Source organism: Anolis sagrei, chromosome 1, assembly GCF_037176765.1.
Source record: "Anolis sagrei isolate rAnoSag1 chromosome 1, rAnoSag1.mat, whole genome shotgun sequence".
NCBI classification, from domain to species: domain Eukaryota; kingdom Metazoa; phylum Chordata; class Lepidosauria; order Squamata; family Dactyloidae; genus Anolis; species Anolis sagrei.
The window spans coordinates 248,517,862-248,541,921 of record NC_090021.1 but is presented as its reverse complement, the minus strand read 5'-3'; the positions used below and the strand labels follow the sequence as shown (position 1 = coordinate 248,541,921).

The 24,060-nt window shown below is 41.3% G+C and overlaps 1 protein-coding gene across 10 annotated transcripts in view; it reads right to left on the bottom strand.

Annotated features, from left to right (window-relative positions):
* Positions 1–24,060, bottom strand: part of PLEKHA7 (pleckstrin homology domain containing A7) — a 193,499-nt gene that overhangs the window by 43,128 nt on the left and 126,311 nt on the right. For 8 of the 10 annotated variants that reach the window (XR_009631023.2, XR_010908926.1, XM_060767735.2 and 5 more), the window contains 4 exons: positions 23,565–23,665; positions 7,036–7,214; positions 2,399–2,869; positions 93–615 (listed from right to left, as the gene is read on the bottom strand). Coding sequence is in view for 8 of the 10 variants with exons in the window: in XM_060767735.2 (XP_060623718.2) it covers positions 93–615; positions 2,399–2,869; positions 7,036–7,214; positions 23,565–23,665 (1,274 nt within the window). In the remaining 2 variants the exon portion in view is untranslated. Of the gene's footprint in view, positions 1–92; positions 616–2,398; positions 2,870–7,035; positions 7,215–13,392; positions 13,971–23,564; positions 23,666–24,060 lie in introns of those variants that run through there. The other 2 variants (XM_060767743.2, XM_060767789.2) reach the window with 2 other exon arrangements.

The following is a 24,060-nucleotide window of genomic DNA, read 5'->3' as shown; positions in this document are numbered from 1 at the left end:
CTATAGCTTTACTTTCAGGAACTCTGTGGCTCAGTGTAATATTAACAAGCTGACTAGTAGAACAGGAAAATATAGTAATGTGGGCTATTTACCTTTCTAGTTTGGTTTCGAATCTTCCTTGGAGATCCAGAAAAAGGCATATCTATCATCTGTCTCTCATCAGGTGGTTTGACAGTCACCCTTTCTGCAGGAGTATGTGGTCGTCGGGGAGGAAAGATTTTAGGTGGTCCTGGTGGAGGGATATCAGAAGGAGATGGAGGAACAGAAACTGAACGTGGAACATCTAGTGAACTTCTTCCCTTTCCACGGTCGGTAAAGTCCGGGGAACCAATATAAACAGGTGCAGTCGGACTGCCATGTTTAAACTGCTGCCTTTGTTGCCACTCATATAGCTGCCATACAGTACCATCTTTATTTGCTCTTCTCTCATCATGGGACATCTTCAAGTGGCTAACACGGTCTTGAGCATATTTGTAGTCACTTGGCAAATTACGGTTTGTAGGAGGTGAGCTTCCTGAAGGCTGCCTGGTATTCTTTGGCAATGTATGATAGTTTTCAGGAAAGGATACCGAATGACTTGGTGCTTGTCGAGTAAGAGTCTGATCAGATACAAGACTGTGTGAGAAAATGGTGAAATGCCACAAAATTAATTTTAGGAATAAACAATAGTTAAATTTTACTGGCCTCAGTAATCAGTATATATATTTTTTTCAGGCTGACCTGTAATGGTGTGTACCCTCAAGTTAGTTTTGCTTCTTGGAAAAGGGATTCTGCAGTTGATCAAAGCATCAGTGAAACAAACAAAATGAAATTTTCACACCATGGGAAGCACTACTTATATGAAGTCATTAAATTTGCCGTCCATCTGTTTTGGGTAAGAAATGCTCTAGCACTTTTTTTAAGCTGAGTGTTGGGAAAAGATTGCAAGAGATCTAGTTTGAATCTTTGCCTCTGGTACCGAATTTTCCATTAAAGAAGAAATGCCAAGAAACACATCTGCTTTGTTAACTGAGGTATACCTGTATCTTCCACACACAAAAAAACCTCAAGCAGAATCAAGGTACTACCTCAAGTGAAACTGAATAGTTACCTGGCTCCATGGCATAATGATTAATTCTGGTTCAACTGAAAAGTAGCTCAGAGCCTGACTAACTAATTTAACAGGAAGTCATCATGTCACATAAGTAGCCTCATCTTTTGCACAATTAAGGAGCTATTGATTTCATGCATCAAGTGACTCTGCTGGGCTTTCTGCCAAATTAACATTCAAGGAAACATTCTTTTTGCCTGGAAGAAAACAAGCAGAGACTCATAGCACTTGGGTTGCAACCAACACTGCAACTAGGGTTGGGCAACAAATTACCCAAAATAAGCTACACAGAGAACACCGATAAGATGAGAATAACACTCTGATTGGTATACCTCTCCAAAAACAATTTATCAGATACTGTGATTCAAACAAGGTGTAAAAACTGTCATTTACGAATCAAGGCCAAAATAAAACACAATGAGGTGCCACTTAATATCCTTTTTTAACAAACCCCGAAACAGGAGTATTCATGAAATGTTAAATAGCTGATAGGAGACAAACAAGTTCCTTTCTTGTTTTTGTTGGTTCTAAAGTCTAGTTTTATTTTAATCTCTTATCCATGGGGATCATGTCTTCCCCTAGGAAGGATGACCAGCCTCCAATAAAATGAGTTCTAGCTTTGCCTGGCTTCTTGCATGCAGCCAGAGAGAACTGTGTGAGCTGTAATATTTACTGGGTATTGGGAGTTCACTATGCAAAATCTAAGAATCAAAGGAACTCTCTGAAATGCTATATATTTATTTCAATTTACACTGAATAAATAGGTTTGATTAAGAATAACCATAGACATCTTGTTGGATTTAATGGTGCTGTACTATAATCATGAGTTGTCCCTTTGCACCAAACTACTGCATAACAAAAATGAGGGTGCTATGGGATACATGCAGCCCCCAAATGCCACTTTTGTTATTTCTGGAAACCTTCAACAATCCTTTAAGGCCTTCACAGTAATATTTTTTCAGACTGAAAATCATAAACACATATGATGTGATATCTCTGTGTGCTGTAGCAGTGGGGAACATGCAAGGTCATGTAGAGGGAAGTTTTGCCCCCAATGCCCTATAGATTTGCTCATCCATGCTGTAGAATCCGTTTGACACAATACTATAGGAACAGCCAGGCAAGGCACTGTAGAATGATACTATTTTCCTTCTTCTATTATAATATTTTTAAAAGAAAATTTATCTTGGAATTCATACAAATTACATATTATAAGAATAGTCCAAGAGATAGTGGGTGAAAAAAGAAGCAAGGTGCCAAAGTGTAACTTTTAAACAGTAAAGTAGGCAAGCATGGCTTACTACTAACCTTTTTGTGTCTCCTTTCTGGACTTTCACCCAGTGTTCTATATGAGCCATGTTGTTTTTCCTTTGTGTTTGCTTATTTTGAGCTGGTCTGGGAATAAATCCTCGTTTATACAAACTGACACCATTCTGCTCTACTGGCCCAGTACTTGCATTTAATGAATTGGAAAGCATTCCATTCTTTTCAAAAGGCGGAGCTGTTTGGGACCGAGACACACTTGATTCTGGATTCAATGTGCCAACTTCTAACAGACGTTTAGATTTCTCCCTTTTTGATTCCACAGTGTTCTTCCTGATAGTATAATGTCCATCTTCTCTTGTTTTTTTCTTCTCTTCATGCTTATTATATGCAGAGGTTTCAGGTGATTTTCTATAGTTTCCTTTTGAATCAGCAAGATCTAACTTTGTACAATCTTTGCAGGCATCTATGTGATTAGCCTGGGGAACAGCTTGCTGGTCTATTTTTCCTATTTCTCTATGGAAAAAACAAATACATCAACTAAAGTCAACACTTTATTTAGATTAGACAAAAACTGGGTGAAGTATTTTGTTACATACTCAAAATAAGGAAAGCAGTGGCTGTCTACTAGGGCTGGGCGGTTTCGTTTCGTAATTTCGTAATTCGTTAAAAATTCGTTATTTTTTTTTGTTACGAAGCGATAACGAACCATTCAGGAGCATCTAAAAAACGAAACGATTTTTTCAATTCGTTTCGTAATTGCTTTGTATTCGTTCCGAAATCGTTTCGAAATCGTTTCGTTATTATTTCCGCATGTCTGGGGCAAGTTTTATAGCTGTTGTTTGTTTAATCAGTGAAAAAAAAATATAAATATCACACCAACAGTCAACAACAGAGGGAGAGGGAAGCTTCAGAAGTTTCCCCTGTCCCATATGGACGTTTTTTAGCGTATTGCGCGGTCGCGTCCACCATTAACGAATCGATTCGTATTCGTTTCATATTCGTTTCGTAATTTTACGAAATTTCGTAAATATCGTACTTTTTTTAAAGAAAAATTTCGGAATTCTTTTAAATATCGAAACGCAAAAAAACCCAAAAAACGAATCGAGTTTAGAAACAAATTTTTCCGTGGTTGCCCAGCCCTACTGTCTACCACACATGGTAGCACAGCAGGCATCTTTACTGGAGTTCATTGAACCCATTTTCATTTGCATTTGACTTTTCTTGTAAAAACAAAAATATAAATGTTATCATTTGAATAATGAAAGTATGCAATTAGGGTAGAAACATATAGTATTTGAGATACTGTTGAATTAAAAACCAATTTTATTATTTGTAATAAACATGGCTTTTTCATGCTATTAATTAAGCCAGCTTTCAGGAAAAAAACACATTTTGATGTTCCTTAACATTTACAAAATGTAGCTATTTGGTCAATTATTATAGTACTACTGATTGCAGTGGGTGTGATATTTGCCATTAGCTGAATGGTTTGAGGAGTAATTGCCAGTATTACAGAACAATTATTTTAAATTTGGTTCATCCTGGCACAACATTCCTTAGTGCTCATCCCGGAAGAGCATTCTTTGTTGTGAGAACAGTAAGCCTACCTAGGAAAAGTGATTTTGAGGGAGTGATCTTACTTCAGCTCCTTAACTTTCTCTATTTTTATAGTTTCTAGGGTATTGTTCCATTCTGAGAAGACTCCACGCCCCTTTTACCAATAGATACCTTAAAAATGTCATTGTTGTAAAAAAATTGCATCAAAAAACAACCTGGGGATCACAACCAGACACAGAGAAGACATCTGCCCTTGCGCTATGCTACTCTGCTGCTGAGTACGCATGCCCAGTGTGGAACACATCTCACCATACTAAAACAGTGGATGTGGCTCTTAATGAGACATGCCGCATTATCACAGGGTGTCTGCACCCTACACCACTGGAGAAATTACACTGCTTAGCCAGTATTGCACCACCTGACATCTGCTGGGAAGTAGCAGCCAATAGTGAAAGGACCAAGGCAGTGACATCTCCAGCTCATCCCTTGTTTGGGTATCAGCCAGCACGTCAACAACTTAAATCAAGAAATAGTTTTCTAAGATCTACAAAGACACTCGCTGAAACACCTCAGCAAATGAGAGTCCAAAAGTGGCAGGCTCAAACCCAGCACCTCAATCCGTGGGTGATACCAGATGAGAGACTCCCTCCTGGGCACATAGAAAAATGGGCAACTTGGAAGGCGCTGAACAGACTGCGCTCTGGCACCACGAGATGCAGAGCCAATCTTAAGAAATGGGGCTACAAAGTTGAATCCATGACATGCGAGTGCGGAGAAGAGCAAACCACAGACCACCTGCTGCAATGCAACCTGAGCCCTTGCTACATGCACAATGGAGGACCTTCTTGCAGCAACACCAGAGGCACTCCAAGTAGCCAGATACTGGTCAAAGGACATTTAATCAACTACCAAGTTTGCAAAATTTGTGTTTTTTTATCTGTTTGTTAGTTTTGTTCTATTAGAAATGTAATACAACGGTATGGTTGCTGATGACACGATAAATAAATAAATAAATAAATAAAACCAGAGCTAAGATTGTATAATAGAGATCTTTCATGGTCTCAGAAGTCATTTCAAGAACCAGTGTTCATAGAACTGAAGTGGAAGGCAGTAAAGGCTAGGCAACATGTTTTATTTAATATTTTTATGTGCTGCCTTTTGGAGGAAAAAAGGCCTCCTAAAATTTTGTCGAAGGCTTTCGTGTCCGGAATCACCGGGTTGTTGTAGGTTTTTTCGGGCTATATGGCCATGTTCTAGAGGCATTCTCTCCTGACATTTCGCCTGCATCTATGGCAAGCATCCTCAGAGGTAGTGACAGACCTCACTACCTCTGAGGATGCTTGCCATAGATGCAGGCAAAACGTCAGGAGAGAATGCCTCTAGAACATGGCCATATAGCCCGAAAAAACCTACAACAACCCTCCTAAAATTGTTTACAAAAACCTAGAAAATAAACAAAAATACAACTAAAACCAATCAAGACCAAACATATTCTGACAAGCAACTGCTGACTTGCTGATTCACATATTTTTATCCAATTTTAATAGAGTTCATACATAGATTACCAAAATATGGTGTCTGGAATTTATCTCATGCCCAAAACAGATATCTCTGTATTTTTATGTCTCACACAAAAAGTCTATTAAAGACTCGGTAAAACAAAAATGGTGTTAAAGTCCACTTAAAGATAATTACTGAAAAGGCTATGCATACTTTTCTACAGATAAAATTTCCTAGACAACAAATACAAAACCTCCTGTTGCTTCCCCAAAAGACCATTTTGAGACACAGAAAGCTTGTGTCCTAAACCAAATATTCCTTATGCCTTTATATTTTTGAAAAAAAACAAGACTGAATGCAGCCATAAAATACACAAATCATAAAAAGTACTATTAATGAGTGATACACACACACACACACACAGTCTAACTGTAAGAAATAAAGCAAATGTATTCTTGTACAGTTTGATCCCATCAATATTTGGCAGCCCCTAAAAATTCCACAAAATCTATTTATGTGGTTCTAAACAATACAAATGCCTTCCAAAATCCTTTGCTTTCACAAACATACAGGGTACCATGTATTTCTTATTAGTCTGATAATTTTCTTCAGAGAAACACAATTCAAAACGTATTGGTATGTCTCAACAAGAACATCTGAACATATAATTTTAAAATTACTTGAGCATTAGTTAATCATAGAATCATAGAGTTGGAAGAGACCTTGTGGGCCATCCAGGCCAACCCCCTGCCAAGAAGCAGGAAAATAACATTCAAAGCACCCCCAAGAGATGGCCACCCAGCCTCTCTTTAAAAGCCTCCAAAGAAGGAACTCCACCACACTCCAGGGCAGAGAGTTCCACTGCTGAACAGTTCTCACAGTTAGGAAGTTCTTTCTCGTGTTTAAGTGGAATCTCCTTTTCTGTAGTTTGAAGCTATAGTTCCATCTCCAGGAAAGCAGAAAAGAAATTGCTCCCTCCTCCCTATGACTTCCCCTCACATATTTATACATGGCCATCGTGTCTCCTCTCAGCCTTCTCTTCTGCAGGCTAAACATGCCCAGCTCTTTAAGCCGCTCCTCATAGTGCTTATTCTCCAGACCCTTGATCATTTCAATCGCCCTCCTCTGGACACATTCCAGCTTGTCAACATCTCCCTTCAATTGTGGTGCCCAGAATTGGACACAGTATTCCAGGTGTGTACTGACCAAGGCAGAATAGAGGGGTAGCATGACTTTTACTGGATCTAGACACTATACTCCTATTTATGAAGGTCACCACATGACATTGTTGGCTCATGTTTAACTTGTTGTCCATGAGGACTCCAAGATCTTTTTCACACATACTGCTGTCAAGCCAGGCATCCCCCCCGCCCCCCATTCTGTATCTTTGCATTTAATTTTTCCTGCCTAAATGGAGTCTCTTGCATTTGTCCTTGTTGAACTTCATTTTATTAGTTTTTGGCCCATCTCTAATCATTGTACATTAAAATCAAGAGCATTTGGGAACATTTTAATGTAAAAAGTACTTTTTAACACTACTAATGAAAGAGAGAGAGGGGGAAGGCATATGCATACACACAGTTTACAATTTATCTAAGACATATGTAAATCCCTGGACTTACCTCTTTGGTGATGACCGTGTTTGCATAAGGGCAGCTTGATTCATAGCCCGGATCCAGCCATTCATATCTTCTTGAGTATCTGCACTAAAGTAGTATGTGCGCATCCCTGAATGCTCTGCCTGAGAGCCAATAATAGAATTCTTATTACAGATATATGCTCTCATACCTGTATGGACAGCCTGTAAGAGTAGAGACAGAAGAATTAGACAACTTTAAAAGAGAAAAGATATCCCACCAAAAACCCTGTGTGCTTATTAACGTAGCGTGGTTATTTTAAAAATGCCACAAAATTGCTAAATAATGAAAGAATAGCCAAAATGAAAGATGCATTACTCATAAGACTATACTGCAACAATTTAGCATGCTGCAGCTTTTCCCTAAGAGCATTTCTGGTAGAGCATGTTTACATTTTAATTTCATATCACTGTGACACCACTGTAGAATTATTTCTCTACTTATAACTCTAATCTCTTATGGTGTTCCTGTACTCTACTACACTCTACTTACTACATCCACTACCCTAACAGGCTAACAGGTGTTATATTTGTTCATTCCTTTGATATATTTATGATTTATTGTGTCAATATATTTTATCAATCATTATATGAAGAATTTGAAATATATGAAGGAATTATTGTGCCATCAATCTATTTTAAAGTATCATTTTAAAGGAAGACAAACTTTCATTTTTATTACACTATATAAAGATATTGTTAAAAGTTTGTTGCAAAATTACAAGAGATTGATGAAAATTATGAAAAGTTTGACTATATATTTAGTAGGATGTTATTAACATTGTCCATACGTAATAGGTATGTATATGCAACTATGCAAAACAACTGCTAAAAAAGACTTAGAAGCATCATAATAAGCATCACGATAGAGCCATTAGTGTAAAGTACAATGTCTTACTGTACAGATTCATGAGCCATGCTACCAGCGGCATAACATGCAAAGAAACATACGCCAGAGGAGCAAACAAAATAACAAGGAGTAAAAATGGTAAAGAATCAGTACAACTGGGTTAGAATGGCATGTTACAGCAAGATGGATGCCAACATAACACACCCTAAAATCAAAACAAATATTTTCATCTTCTATCTATATCACCAAGGCTATATACAAACAGAGAACCTCAACACCAACAGAATGTGCTCATTCATGAGCTGGCAGCAGTGAACATCCTGATTATTAAACATCCAAAGCAAGAAACTTTGGTATATTCCAAAGTAAAGAACCAATGGTGACAAGAACATCCTATTACTGTTGGTATGTTTCCCACACAAAAGCTTTATGCAATATGCAATAGAATCCTATATCATCAATCTAAGTCAAGGGACCGAGGCCAACCTGTTGGAATTTCAAGCACAGTCTAGAAAAATCCCTAGATATCCCTCCTCCTCTCCGAGTGACTGTCAAGCAATTATCAGCTGATATGTACCTAATTTATCCCACCCCTATCCCTTTTATCCCTTATGTAATGTTATTATTGTTTTCATGTTATTATATTTCATTCTATGTGTTATGTATTTTATGTATGGCATCTTTGTGTACTATTTTGCAAGCCGCCCCAGTCCTATGGGAGATGGTGGTGAGGTATAAATAAAGTATCATCATCATCATCATCATCACCATCATCATTAGACCCAAATGAAGACCTATGTCTTCTGGCAGGCCTACCCAGTCAACTCTAAATCATAATTTTTGGATTTGCATTCTATTATCACTGTACCATGTGTCTGATATATATTTTTCATAATGCCGTGTTTTGATATTTTTCATAATGGTGTGATATATGTATTTTATTGTATGTATTTTATGTTGCTTTGTTTTGATTGTGCTGTACCCCTCCGTTAATAGAGGTGGGCAACCAATAAAATGAAGGAACTGATCCTACTTCCTATCTAACAAAGAAGTTTCATACATAATGAACATTGACAGGAACATGTCTCTTCTCAAACTGTGCTCCTCCAGATGTTTTGGACTTCAGCTCGCACAATTCCCAACAGCTGGTAAGCTGGATGGGATCTGAGAGCTGAAGTCCAAAATACCTGGAGGTGCACAGTTTGAGAAACACGGGTCTAGATTATGCTACTACATACATAAAAACAGGGATAACTTTTCATGGAAATATAAGTGATATAGTCCGATCTTGAATGCTTGAAACAGGATGCATCTTATGGTATTTCTTGAAATGATCTTACATAGTTCTGTGAGTGGACTGTTCTCTATTTATCTGCTCAATCCTGTTAAAGGTTAAGTATGTCTTATCTGAAATGCTTGAGATCCAAAGTATTTTGGAATTTTTTGGATTCTGGAATACCTTTATTTACAGAGTGGGTGAAGTCCGTACCTTGGGAAGTCTGACTTGGCCACGGTGGTCCACGCTTTGGTTACATCCCGTTTAGATTACTGCAACGCTCTCTACGTGGGGCTGCCTCTGAAGACTGCCTGGAAGCTGCAGCTAGTCCAATGCTCGGCAGCCAGATTTCTAACAGGTGCTGGGTACAGGGAGCATACAACCCCTCTGTTACGCCAGCTCCACTGGCTGCCGATTAGCTTCTGAGCACAATTCAAAGTGCTGGTTTTGACCTACAAAGCCCTAAACGACTCTGGCCCTGTTTACCTGTCCGAACGGATTCTCCCCTACGAACCATCAAGGTCTTTAAGATCTTCCGGGGGGGGGGGGGGGGGCTGCTCTCGATCCCACCACTGTCACAATCGCGGTTGGTGGGGATGAGAGACAGGGCCTTCTCGATGGTGGCTCCCCGGCTTTAGAACTGCTCCCTCCCTCCTGACATTCAGGAAGCTAACAAAGACTTGGCTATGGAATGCGGCCTTTGATAACTGAGTCAACTTTGGTCCACATGGAAGGAGAATGAATAACTGTGAATTATGACCAGGAATGCTTTGATGACGTGGCTATATAAGTGTGATGATGACGATGTTGTATTGTAATATGTTTTTAATTGTGTAATGATGATGCATTGTGTGGTTTGTATTTTTGTATATGAACACATGTTGTGAACCGGATCAGAGTCCCTCTTGTAGGTGAGAAGATCGGTATAGAAAACTTTTAAATAAATAAATAAATAAATAAATAAATATACGTGCCAAATGAGATGGGACCCAGGTCACAAAGCAAAGATATCACTAGCTCAGCCACAAATGTGGAATATTTTGGATGTTAGGGTATTTCATAATTTTGAAATTCTAGATAAAGGGTGCTTAACTTGTACCACAGAAATCAGTATTTGAGTGATGTCTCAAATGTGGCATTTCCACATTTTTGTTTTATTTAAAGTTTTATTTTACATATTAAAATAGTGGATCACCTAATAATGATGCGATAGATTTCAAATATATTTTAAGCCACAAGGGCAGGAAAAGGGGGAAGAATCAGGCAGTGCTTATGAAACTGTAGGAATTTCAAGATGAACAAAGGTCAAAAAATTTCAGATGGCAGAGGTGATATATCCAGCTGAAAAGCCTTTAAAAGTTGGCTGAGGGATGAAGTCAACAACCATCAAAACAGACATCGGAAGAGAACAAAACAGAGGCTGAAGAGCATGAACAAAACTATTATCTCATTCAGTCGACTGCAAGAACGCTATTTTGTGGGAATTAGGCTCCATTTTTAAAGCATATTTAAACAACTGACTTGCAAAAGACGGAGAGAAAAATACCAAAGCAGTAAATGACTGCATTTCTGAACATGCAGGAAGAAATGAATATAAGATCTATTTTAATGCAATATTAAATAATAGTTTTAGTGTATATTCATGAAATGGAGCAAGCCTTGAACGTACATTTTTAATCTCTCATTTTCCAGAAAAAGATATCAAAATGTCAAACTTTCTACGCTAAACTAACCAGAGATTCCCATTAGGCCCAAATACAAGCAGAAAAAAAGCAATTATAATATCTTTGAAAAAAATACAGATTTTAAGATTGAGGAACCTCAGGAGATTCTGTGAGAGAAAGGAAAATTACAGACTGGCTTTATTTTTAATACTGAAGTAAAAAATTACATAATATAGGCAACCTTCCAAGAGAGTAAATTTAAAATACATGGTGAAACAAAGAGGCAAATTTAGAAGAGCAATGATGTCATATTGTATATCTAAGGAAAGCCAAGAAAACACAGCATTACTAATTTTAAAATTCATAGTTAGTTTTTAAAAATGGGAGGAGATTCAGAAAAGATAATGAAGACATTAACATGACTTGAAAAAATAGCAATAAATGCTGTCAACAAGTCCAAAACACAAATTGGAAAATTACAATTTATAAAACAAAACAAAACTTTTTACAGTATTTGAAATAAAAAATAACAAAAAATGATGCATGAAGCAAAGTGCCACAAGCAAAATACACAAACCACCAATATTTCTACAAGATGCCAACTGTTTCCTGTAACTGTAAAACTTCCTTTAATGTCTGTGTTCAATCACTGCTGACTAGTGAGACAACTTGCCTGCTAAACATTCAATCTAAGTTGCCATGCATACAATTCCTGTGCAGTCTATAAAGACTCCAGTTTATACAGGGCAGTCTATTTCCTGCTAGAGGATTAGACCAAAAGATAACTTAACAATTCTTGCCGGCTTCAAAAGGACAATGATAGTTTTGACAGCACAAAATCTATCTAATCTTGTATGAAATCTTTCATAATATTTCAAACACACATAATGCTCAAATTGCTGAGTATTATCAGACTACTAATGCCTCGTAAAAACATCTCTCAACACATCTACCAATATTGTCAATTTTTTTCAGAACTGTCTTTTCCCAGTATGATTACATTTATGAACTCACCACTTCCTTTTGAAGAGCAGAACTGAAATTGCTTGAGTATGCATGTAAATTCTCTCTAAATTCAATACATGAAAGACTATACTTAGTATGGTGTATTGGTTTCTGTATTAAACACCAAGAACAGGGAAGCTCTGACCCTTGATTGCTCTTGTTGGAGTCAGCTATTACAAACAGTGCTATGGATTTTGAAGAGACATAAATAAAGGGCAAAAGGGAGAAATATGCCAAGAGGAAGGAATGTCAATCAAACAATTGTTGGAACCGCCTTCCATCTGGAAATCAATGTCCCTGCTGCGAAAGACAGTACAAATCTCTACAGTCATTTACAGACCCACCACCAAGAATCTACACCTGGAAGACAATCATACTTAACCATGAGTAAGTACCTATGGCATTGGGAGACCAGGGTTTGAATCTCCGCTCAGCCATGGAAACCCACTGGGTGATGTTGGGCAAACATACTCTAGTAGCCTTAGTGGCAACACATACACCCAACCCAATTCTGCACAAAAACCTCAGAGATAGGTTGCCACATTGCATATATTACTTGAAGGCATACAGCAATAATGATTCTTAGCTGATCCCGACCAATCCTGGAAAGTGAACAAGCCCTGATTAGTACTTGGATAGCAGATTGTCCATGAATATGAGGTCATGTAGACTATATTTCAAAGGAAAGAACTGCCAAAACCACTTCTGAATTTTCCTTGCCTGGGAAAACCCTATGAAATTCATGAGGTTGCCATAAATTGAGGGCCAATTTGAAGGCACGTATTCATAACAGATTTTGGAGGATCCTGTTAATTAAAAAAAAAATCTCTTTTTATAGTTTACTTTTAAAATTGATAAATTAAACTGTTGCAATCTATATTTTAACCTAACTAGGCCATACAGCCATAATAAAGACTGACACATAAAGTGCCAATTGCAGTGGCACTAGAATTTTCAGCCTCTTCTCTGACTGCCCTGTCCAGCACCAAAAACATAAGAGTACAGTTTTGCTCTTCCAAAGGAAACTTTTAGTCATCACAAACTTCAGGAAAAAAGAGTGATTATTCCTGTTTCATTTATAGTTGCTGAAGCCACTTCCATAAGAGCAACCGCTGCATTAAATATAGCCCTCCAACGTAGCAAATAGAAATATAAAAACAGAAATAACTACTGCACACTATTTGATTATCTAGTCAAAATGGCAGCAGAGAGAATACTGCATACAACCAATTCAATTGCTAAAGAAAACATGTTTACTATATTTGAAAAAGCAAATGAATGCAGTGTTATCAGAAAACCTTTGCCACTGGGTTATTTCTAGCATGTAAAACTGATTAAATAAAGCAGCACTGTCCAAATGTGTTATCTCTAAGCAACACACCAAATAAGCAACACAAACATGTGTGGTTTTAAATGTGAGGACACAGATGGGTTTTGTGAAGTCTTAAATTATGACTAGGTATTTCTAAATCACAACAAAGTATAGAATATATCTGAGAGACAACACAAACACGTTCACAAGAGGGATGAAAAAAGTAATATTGGTACCTATTCATGCATTCAGATGCCCTTATGCTGGAAAGAGGGAGAAGGATAGGCAGTCTCTCTCCCGTATTGCACAGAAGAAGAAATGGAGAACAAACCCCAAGAGCATACCAGTAAGAACAAAACAAGGACAAAAAAGTGAGCAAGGTAAATGAGCAGGAATCCTAAATAATGCATAGAAAGTAACATAATGAAATAGGTAGCATCCTTAAAAGCAGGCATCATTACCTGTTTTCACAAAATGCCCTACACATTGTCAGCTCCTCAGTACAGAAATCAATCCACATTATCCCTGCCCCCATAGTGTGCTGTCTTTTTGTAGTCAATCAGCTCACTAGTTGTAAAAGTAGTTGAACAAATTTAATTTTACCTGTGGCAGAACTAAAAGGGCTGAGCAATTATTATCACTCCACCTTCCAGATTTCTTCATAGAACTACTTTCAATAAAGGCAGAAGCTCAAAAAGCCAGAAAAATGTGAAACATTTGATCTTATCTTATTAAATTAGGCATTTGCAATCTAATTATCATGCAGCATATTAGCCTTTACAGTTCATATTTGAAAGACGATGAGCAGAACCAAGTCAATAAGCTTTGGGTTCTACTACATGCAAAAAGATAAAAGTATCTAATCTGGCAAGAAACTGAAATCTTAAATATTCTAGATTATTATTATTTTTTGGAACTAGCTTTATTGGGATATTTTAAATCTGGCAAATTTTATTTTTAGAGGGCATACCTATACACTCTTATTATGGCATAGATTCCCACTGAACACAACAGGCATTGCTTCTTATTAGATACAAGATTCCCCTGATAACATTATTTATAATCTTCTCTGTTCTGGAACACTATGTTTTTAACACTGTTTCATGCATAAAGAATCATATTCATTTTGTAAGAATTATTTGTGATAGAATAAACATTTTTGAAAAGAAACCACTCAAATGCACACCCTGAGACAGAGGAGAGTTAGATCTTGAACATTTTTTATGGCGAAAGTTTACTGTGATTAACCCTTTCATAAAAGAATACTTATAAACATTTCTTAAGAGTTAACAATTGACTAAATATTTTTTCTTGAAATGGTTTCCGATTGATACATTCTTTAAAATGTACATTTATGACTACAGCCACATTAAAAGATGTTTTACACAAAGTGGCAATACAAAAGTGTTAATTTGTTACATGTGTATTAATGGGAATGAAACACCAGAAAATGAAATACTTTGAGCACTATGACACAGAAATAAAATGATATTGCAGAGAAGACAAATAATCAGACAGTTTGCCTTTAAGAACTAATTTAGCTATTACCTTTTCTACTTAGGGAAATGCTGAAAGCTAGAGATAAAACTAATAGATGTTTCTTTCTGCTATGATTTATTGCCTTGAAAAGAAAATATAATTCCTGAATATAGCATAACAGGCAGCTTGGGAAAGTAATCCACTCGTCACATTTTGTTCTTTTTTACAGGATAATCTTCAAGATGTGGGAAAATGTGAATGATATAATTTACTGTTTTAACAAATACTATGTTCCAGAATTCAAATGTATAATGTAATAAATATCTGCTATGGAAAGAAATGATGGATGGTATATGTATGCATTATGTTATGGTCAAAAGATCAATACGTATTTGCTTATGCTTTATACTTTCTTGGACATGGGAATCACTCTGTTAATACTAACATACCCTTTCCTTTGTTCAATATAATAGTTCAACTGAAGTAATTATCAATGGAAATGGGAAGGAAGCAAACCTCTGTCCCCACAGCCCCATGCATCTCCAAAATGTCCTCCAGAGGTCTTTGAAACCTTTCGTATTTGTTTTGCAAGTGGTGGGAGGAGAAAGAAGTTCTGACATGCTAGTAGTCAAGACCCTAACATGTTATTGGATAGAGGTTACAGACATGGTGCAAGACCTATGCAACTGGGCTGTTGAGAGTTGCTGGTGGGTTCATAAGCCACTCTCCTCTTGTGGAGGAATCACCCCTTTCTTTTCAGTTTTGGTGCTATTTGTGATTTAGGATTATGTGCACACCAGTAAACAGAGCATCAAGCCAAGTTGTAATCTGTGGGTTGACAAATGTCATTGGAGCTAATTATGGGAAGAGTTTTAAATGGTGTTTGTTGTGCACCTGGTCAAAATCGGAGTTAGTCCCCAATGTAACAAATAATTGTTAACATGATAGCTGAGAAACCAAGTACATTCTTTAAACAACTCTGTTAATTCTACATCTCAGGAAGCAGAGTCCATTTCGGGATAAGTCATCCACACTTTTAAAGTTTTTTCACCCATACTTCTGCACATTTTTGGATTTAAACAGGGACTGAGAACTATGGTTGCTATTTACCATTGTGAATTCCCATCTAATCAGTATCTTAAGTTACAGTTTCAAAATCAGAAGCAACTCATTCAAATGGAAGCTGCAAAGAAAGACAGTATATAAACACAATAAACACATTAAATACTTCTTAAACTTGATTGTTCTCCATCTTTCTGATAAATATAGGCTAATATTAGTTGGCTGAGTCCCAAAGTTCTCCATCAATATTTATCCAATGAAATAAATCTTTCTAGAGGAGTACTACTTTCATTTATACAACCTATTATTATAAGACTTATTTCTTCCATATGATTATATAGAAAATACATATATACACAGAGAAATCTACATTGATTCTTGCTTCCATTTCCAGCAAGATAAAAACACAGATGGATACATTTCATAACTATAACTAATTAGTAATAAAATTGGGCTCTGACAATCTGTACCGTTTCATCTTTACAGAATGTAGCATTCAATAAATCCTCTGAAAATATCACTTTGAAAATCCAACAAAATGTAATGATTTCCATTTCTTGATAGTGATATGCTACCTTTAATGATGTTAGATATCTTATATGTAAAACCTGTTCTCAAAGACCTGGTGGATTATTTCAGAAGAAGACTTGCAAACACTAAAGTCCATTGTAGAATTATAAGTTGCTTACCTGTAACTGTAGTTTCCTGAGTAGTCACCTGTGAATTCGTACATTTGGTATCCCTGCGCTTGCGCAACACAACTTTTTGGAACCTTCTAGAAAGAAAAAGAAACTTTCAGCCCTCAGCTAGGCCCGCCCCCCCTCCTCCCGAGTATATATAGCCCGAGGGCGGGACTAGCCGTCAGTTCTCTTAGCCGCAAAAAACAGCTAAACGGCGTGGCATGATACTCGAGGGGAGGAAGGGCGGGTATGTACGAATTCACAGGTGACTACTCAGGAAACTACAGTTACAGGTAAGCAACTTATAATTTCCTGTCGTAGTCACTGTGAATCGTACATTTGGTAGATTAGCAAGTTATCCATCTCGGCAGGCGGGATCATGCCACCGCCGAAGACAGTACCGCTCTACCAAATTCCATGTCCCTTTGGGAAGCAGCATCCACCTTGTAATGTGACACAAAAGTCAAAGGGGACGACCACACAGCAGCCCGACAAATAGCATCTAAACACACTCCCCGTAAAAAGGCTGTCGACGTTGCCACAGCCCTGGTGGAGTGACCCCGTATCTGCAACGGCAGATCTTTGCCAGCCAGGCGGTAACACAAACGGATAACACAAACTATCCACGAAGAAAATCTCTGAGAAGATAAAGGAAGACCGATGGCGTCTTTACGATATTTCACGAACAACCTGGGGGTTTTTCGCATCGGTGCCGTTCTATCCACATAAAACGCGAGGGCTCTGCGTACATCAAGCAAATGCAGAGCACGCTCTGTGGACGTAACTGGGTTTTGAAAGAACCCGGGGAGCACCAGTTCTTGAGATATGTGAAAACGAGTAGCAACCTTAGGGAGAAAACCCACATCTGTACGTAGGACTACCCTATCACCGTGAAACTTAAGATAGGGTGGGTCTACTCGTAGCGCACATAGCTCGCTGGCGCGCCTGGCAGATGTAATAGCCACCAGGAAGGCTGTCTTCCATGACAGGAATGAAAGGTCGACCCTAGCCAAAGGTTCAAAGGGAGGTTTTGATAAACAGGCTAACACAAGTTCTAAACTCCAAGAGGGAGCGATTGGGGCCACTGAAGGCCTAATATTGGCGAATCCCCTCAAAAAGGTCCTGACCAATGGGTCCATAAAACACGACGGCAAACCCGATTTCCTCCTAAACCAGGAAATCGCCGCCAGGTAACATTTTAACGAAGAATGAGATAACCCCGAGTCCGCTAGGGACACCAAAAAATCCAAAACGACAGAAGTCTGAACAGTCACAGGGTCAAGTCCCTTCGAACGGACAAACGAACTAAATTTCGCCCACTTATAGACATAGGAGCGTTTCGTTGAAGGCCTATGTGCAGCGTCAATGATTGCTAGCACCGGAGAAGACAATGTCTCAAATGAAGTTAGTGGAGTGGAAGAATCCTCCACGCTGTGAGCTTTAGCTTGTCCACCTCCGGGTACAAGACCTGGTCGCCCTGTGAAGTTAGAAGGTCGATCCTGTCGGGAAAACGGAAGAATATCCCTCTCGCCATCTGGTGGAGTGGGGAGAACCATGGTTGGCGAGGCCACCACGGGGTTATTAAAATGCACCGCGCGTTTTCCCTTTGGATCTTGGCCACTACCCTCAGAAGGAGGGGGAAAGGAGGAAACGCATACAGAGGCCGAGTCGACCAGTCTAGAAGGAAAGCATCCCCCAGGCATCCTGTCTCTAATGAGGCCTGGGTCCGAGCGCAGAACAGGTCGCATTTTGAATTGGCCTGGGTCGCAAACAGGTCCACCTCCGGTGTGCCCCATGCCAGAAAGAGCCTCCGGGCCTCTCCGTAATGAAGAGACCACTCGTGGTGTGTCAGAGGACTCCGGCTGAGTGTGTCTGCCAGCAGATTCTGTTCCCCCGGAAGATGTGTTACTAAGAGGTGCACTCCCCGATCCAGGCACCAATCCCAAATTCGGATTGTTAGATTCAACAAGGGGAGGGAGTGGGTGCCCCCCTGCTTGTTGAGATAGTACATCACCGTGGTGTTGTCGGTGAGAATTTGTACTATCTGGCCCCTTACGACTCTTTCGAAGGAGAGTAGCGCCCTTTCTACCGCGAGGAGTTCTAACACGTTTATGTGAAGAGCGTTTTCTTCTCCTTCCCATACGCCTTGAGCGATGAGGCCCTCGGAGTGAGCACCCCAACCCCTGAGAGACGAGTCCGTAGTAATGACTCGAGTGGGGCGGGGCGGGTGAAAAGGCAGCCCCGCACAAACCCACAGCGCATCCCGCCAGCAGTAAAGGGAGTGACGGACAGCTGCTGACAATGTGAGTCGCATGGAAGGGTTGTCCACAAGTGGGTTGAACGTTGAGACAAACCATGACTGGAGGGGCCGCATGCGTAGTCTGGCATACGGGGTGACAGACGTGGTGGAGGCCATATGTCCCAACAGTATCTGGATTTGTTTGGCTGACACCGACGGGGATCGCATGACCTGTAACACCAGCTCCCTCAGGTTGGCGAAGCGGTCTGGCGGGAGGAAGGCCCTCTGGGAGACCGAATCCAGCGTGGCACCGATGAAGCTGATCCGCTGGGAGGGGCACAGAGACGACTTGTCGAGGTTGACCACCAGGCCGAGAGACTGGAGAAGGGATAGAACACAAGAGATTTGGGTTTGAAGTTGGTCTCTTGACCTCGACACGATCAGCCAGTCGTCAATGTATGGGTACACCGTAATGCCCCTTGTACGTAGGTATGCGGCCACCACCGACATACACTTTGTGAACACTCGGGGGGCTGTTGACAACCCAAAGGGGAGAACATTAAAACAGTAAGCCTTATCTCCCACCATAAAGGCAAGGAATCTCCGGTGGTGGTGTGCAATTGATATGTGGAAGTACGCGTCTTTTAAGTCGACGGTAGCAAACCACACCCCCCTAGACAACAAAGGTAAAATGGAGGCAAGAGTGACCATTCTAAACTTTTTCGGCCGAATATGTTTATTGAGGTGTCTCAGGTCAAGGATGGGACGCAGCCCACCTCCGCGTTTAGAAACCAAGAAATAACGGGAAAAGAAACAGTACTTGAAAACAGAAGGATCCAGAGGGGAAATAGCCCCTTTTTCCAGTAACATTTGTACCTCTTGTAACAGGGGACCCGATGGTAATGTGCATCGGATATGGCCCACTCTAGGCGAGTCAGAGAACTCAATTTCATAACCATGAGTAACAATAGAGAGCACCCAGCCATCCGTGGTGATGTTAGACCACGACTGGCGGAATGGAAGCAATCTATCACCAAACACTAGAGGAACAGCGGGTAGGGGAACCTGGACAACAGGGGTGAGGTTAGTCGCAACAGGCGAAATTTGGTCACTTTCCCCTAAAGTAGTCACAGGAGCCTCTGCATCAAAGACGCTTCTTGGGTCCCTGTTGGGTCTTAGACTTATTTCCGAACCCCTGGTTGCGAGATCTAGGGAAATAGGAGGATCGACGACCACCCTGAAACCTGGAAGAGTTGTTGTTGTTCCTGCCCCTAAAGGAATTACCATAAGAATTTCCATAACCCCTACGGAAACCAGGAGAAGGTAAACTCCACCTCTGGCGTTGCTGGGGGTAGGGCTGCCAAGCATATCCGAATTTCCCTGCAGCTTGTCTCACGTCTTGTTTTTGTTTTAGCCTGTCATCCGTTTGCGGATTAAAAAGGCCGTCCTCATGGAAGGGGAGGTCCTCTGCAAGGGCCTTCCCTTCCTCAGACAGGTTAGACGCACGCAGCCACGCGTGTCTTCTCAGTGAGGTCGCAGTGGAGTATAGGTTACCTGCAGCCTCGGCCATATGCTTGGCTGCGTCCTTTTGCATCTTTGACAACACAAGTGCCTCCCCCTGTATGGCTCTAGGAAAGCGCTGCTGATCGGCCGGTAACAGCTCGATGTATTCCAACATCTTTCCCCACAGGAATGTTTGATAGCCACTAGCATAAGTGGCATAGTGTGCCATCCGGGTGAACAACCCAGCCGAAAGGTGTGCCTTCCTTCCTAGAGCATCAATTTTCTTACCCTCCCTATCCGGGGGGGCGGTAAGTGAATTTTTAGGCCTCTTGGTCTTTGCTACCTCGGCGACCACCGTATTCGGTCTGGGAGGAGCCGAAACCCATTTGGCCGACGCCACATCAATTCTATATAGCAAGTCCAGTCGTCGAGGAATAGCTGGGACGAGAGAGGGGGACATGTCGGAGACCCTTGCTAATTTTAGGAAGTAGGGAAGCACAGGCAGAGGGGATGCAGGGGTTATGACCTGCTCCTCCGACTGAAACATGGGGTCCTCCACGTGCTCTGGAGGTTTGGGGGCAGGAATGTTTAAGGCCTTGATCATTCTATCAATGAGTGCAGCAAATTTATTGACATCCGCAGGGTGAATAAAAGAGGTATTTCCCCCTCCCCCTGGTTGGCAATGTCAGCAGGTTCCTGATCAGAGTCAGAACCATCCAGATCAGCGCCCCTTTGATCAGAGCCTTCGGGTAACAAAGCCGGTCTTATGGGAGTAGAATCACCTTGCAGGTTGACCTGAGGGGTGGCCAGGGTGGTGGTGGCATTGCCGGGCAAGTCGCTTGGGACACAAGCAGGTAAGGCCAATGTAGAATGGGACGATGTTGCCCCATAGGACGCACCATGTAAGTTCATGTCAATAGAGTTCAGTGCGGAGGAGGCTCTGCATGGAGGGGCCCTCCCAGGATCATGCTGAGAGGAAGTGGAAGGCAGCTCATTAGGCATCGAAGGGCAAGCAGCTGGTGGAGGTGGTGCCCTGGACGTCGTCGCTACCGGGAGCGTTGGGATGGGCATGGCAGGAGGAGGGGCCTGCACAAATACCATCTGGCCTGAGGGGCCCATCTGCCAAAAGCCCGGGCAGGGAGGCGGAGCCATGGAGGAACGGTGCCAGCGAGAGCGCCTGGAGGCTCGGGACCGCCTGCGCCGTCTTGAGTACGCTGACGAAGAGGAGGAGGACGAGGAGGACGAGGTGGAGGACGAACGGGATCGCCTGGAGGCCGATCGACGCCTGCGCCGGCGCGACCTCGTACTTCCCCTGGATGGGGACCTCAATCTCCTGGGCCTCGCGCTATGGCGGCGCGAGGGGGGTCGCTGCCAAGGTTGGGCCGGCATCGCCGATACCGGCGCATCAGAAGCCCCTTCAGTCTCGGGGATCTCTCCTCCTGGGACGCCCTCGGCTGCTGGTTGGCCGCAACTAGAGGTCCCTTCAGCTGCCTCCCTCGAGCCCAAAGGAGGCGGGGTCGCTAGAGCTCCATCCTGGAGCAGAATCGGCAGCGGGGACAGGAGCATGGGCGCCTCAGCAGTCGCCGCCGATATCGGCGGTATCGCGGACTCTCGGGCCCGGCTCAGCGGTGGGGGCGACAGCATCGGCCCCGCTACAGTAGGAGGAGTCAGGGAGGCCGGTGCGGCAGCGGGCGCATGCGCAGGCAGCGGGATCGACGTCGAGAGCGTCACCCGAGGTATTTCGGCTGCCTGCAGGGGGCGCACCGCATCGGCTGGAGTCTCCGGGACCGGCAAAAGCGCCATGGCGCGGTGGGCCCCAAGCGGTCTTCCCGCTCTTTCCTCCACAGTTTTCCTCTGTGTGAGCGCCTGGCCGCCATCTTTTGGCCCTGCAGACTTAGGCCTCTTGGCCTTCTTCTTGGCCGGCCCGGAGGAGGAGGACAGAAACGGTAAGTCCGGCCGCTCCGCGGTTTGCGTTGGGGCGGCGGGAGGCATGAGGGCCCTCTCGTAGAGTGCAGCCCGAAGCCTGGACACTCTATTTTTCCTCGCTTGAGGCGTAAAGGAGAGGCAAATGGCACAAGATTGGGTTAGGTGGGCCTCCCCCAAGCAAGTGAGGCACAGCGTGTGCCCATCTGTGTCCGGCAGGATATTCGGGCACTTGATGCACTTCTTAAAAGAAGTAGTAGCCATAGTGGGAAGCTACTGCAGTGGTTAGTCAATTCCAATCCGGGTCGAGTACCTTATAATCAGTCCAATCTAACGTCAAGCAAGAGGGCTAAGCAGAAGAATCGTCAAAAGAGAAGTCCAAAGTCCAAGTAGATAGAGAATCGCAATGTCACAGAAGGTTCTCAAAGCTGTCACAAGCGGATTAAGAGAACTGACGGCTAGTCCCGCCCTCGGGCTATATATACTCGGGAGGAGGGGGGGCGGGCCTAGCTGAGGGCTGAAAGTTTCTTTTTCTTTCTAGAAGGTTCCGAAAAGTTGTGTTGCGCAAGCGCAGGGATACCAAATGTACGATTCACAGTGACTACGACAGGAAATCAATTTAATATCTCTATTGATTCATTTTTATGTCAAGACTTACAAAAAATGACATTGCAATATAGAAATAAATTTTGAAAAATATGTTTACTTAGGGGAGTGTGAATGTGAAAAATATTTATTAGTATTTCTTTTAAGGACTTCCACAACACTATTCATATACCCCAAACCTTACATATAGAAACCATTGTCAGGCATAATTACCTCCTTAAAGTATTTTAGTGCTGATAAATGTGCACACTTCTAATCTCCAACACTGTCTGTCTGTGAAGTATAAACAATCTCAATCTACTTTAGAACAATCTGTACTGACACTTCCTTTTCATTTACAATGAAGTAAATTTGTTGTACCTTGCTGTTACTTTTTTAATAAAGATTTTAATTCTCGAGGAGCACTTATGAAATCCAGCATTACATGTTCTAGAACAGTGGTTCCCACCCTGTGTGTCCTCAGGTGTTTTGGCCTACAACTCCCAGAAATCCCAGCCAGTTTACCAGCTGGTAGGATTTCTGGGAGTTAAAGGCCAAAACATCTGGGGACCACAGGTTGAGAACCATTGTTCTAGAGTATGAATGCTATTATCAAATAACAACACACTGCAGCAGCAACCTTGAAATACTACATGTTTGTTCAAAAGTAATCAAATGATACAGATACTTTTAAGAGTGATAGAATGTGTGGGTATGTCTGGGTGTGAATGCAGTAAGAACACTATGCAAAGGAGGTTTCCGATATGTGTATAGAATGCTTTATCGGTGGTTCTTTGAGTTCCCTGCACATACATGAAATATATGCTAAGAAATGATATGATCGTCACACAGCCTCTAACAGTAAAAGGATATTTCTAAAACTGTGGTACGTTTGCTGCTTAAAATTAATTACAAGGTTTTCCATCAATAAATGTACCTTAAAGGAGTACTTGCGATTTATATGATCTTCAGGTCCCACTGGAGAGATCACATAGCTAGGCAATGGAATACTTCCAAGAACAGATTCTTCTCTGCTGTCTTTTTAATAAAGAAAAAGTCAAATTAATCTCCAAATTGAAACTGGAACACTAAAATACACTGATTATATTGAATGTGTTTTGTCAACAGTACGAGGTTAAAGACTGATGTAAAGGTTGGGAAGGACCAGTGCCCATATTGTAATACATGCTTTTAATGTCTAGCATCATGAATAAATGGCTTGGTTAGATTAGACAATACTGTCAAAACAATATATCAAGTCAGGGTATTATTTCTGATTATATTATCAAATACAGCTTCCATTTATTTATACCCTGTCTTTCTTGTCAAAGGAATTAGAAGGGCACTATGTATCACTCTTTACCCAAAGTTGTACCTCTAATAACAGTAGGACCAAGAGTCTCTCATAAAGATCTTAAAAACTCAGGCAGCAT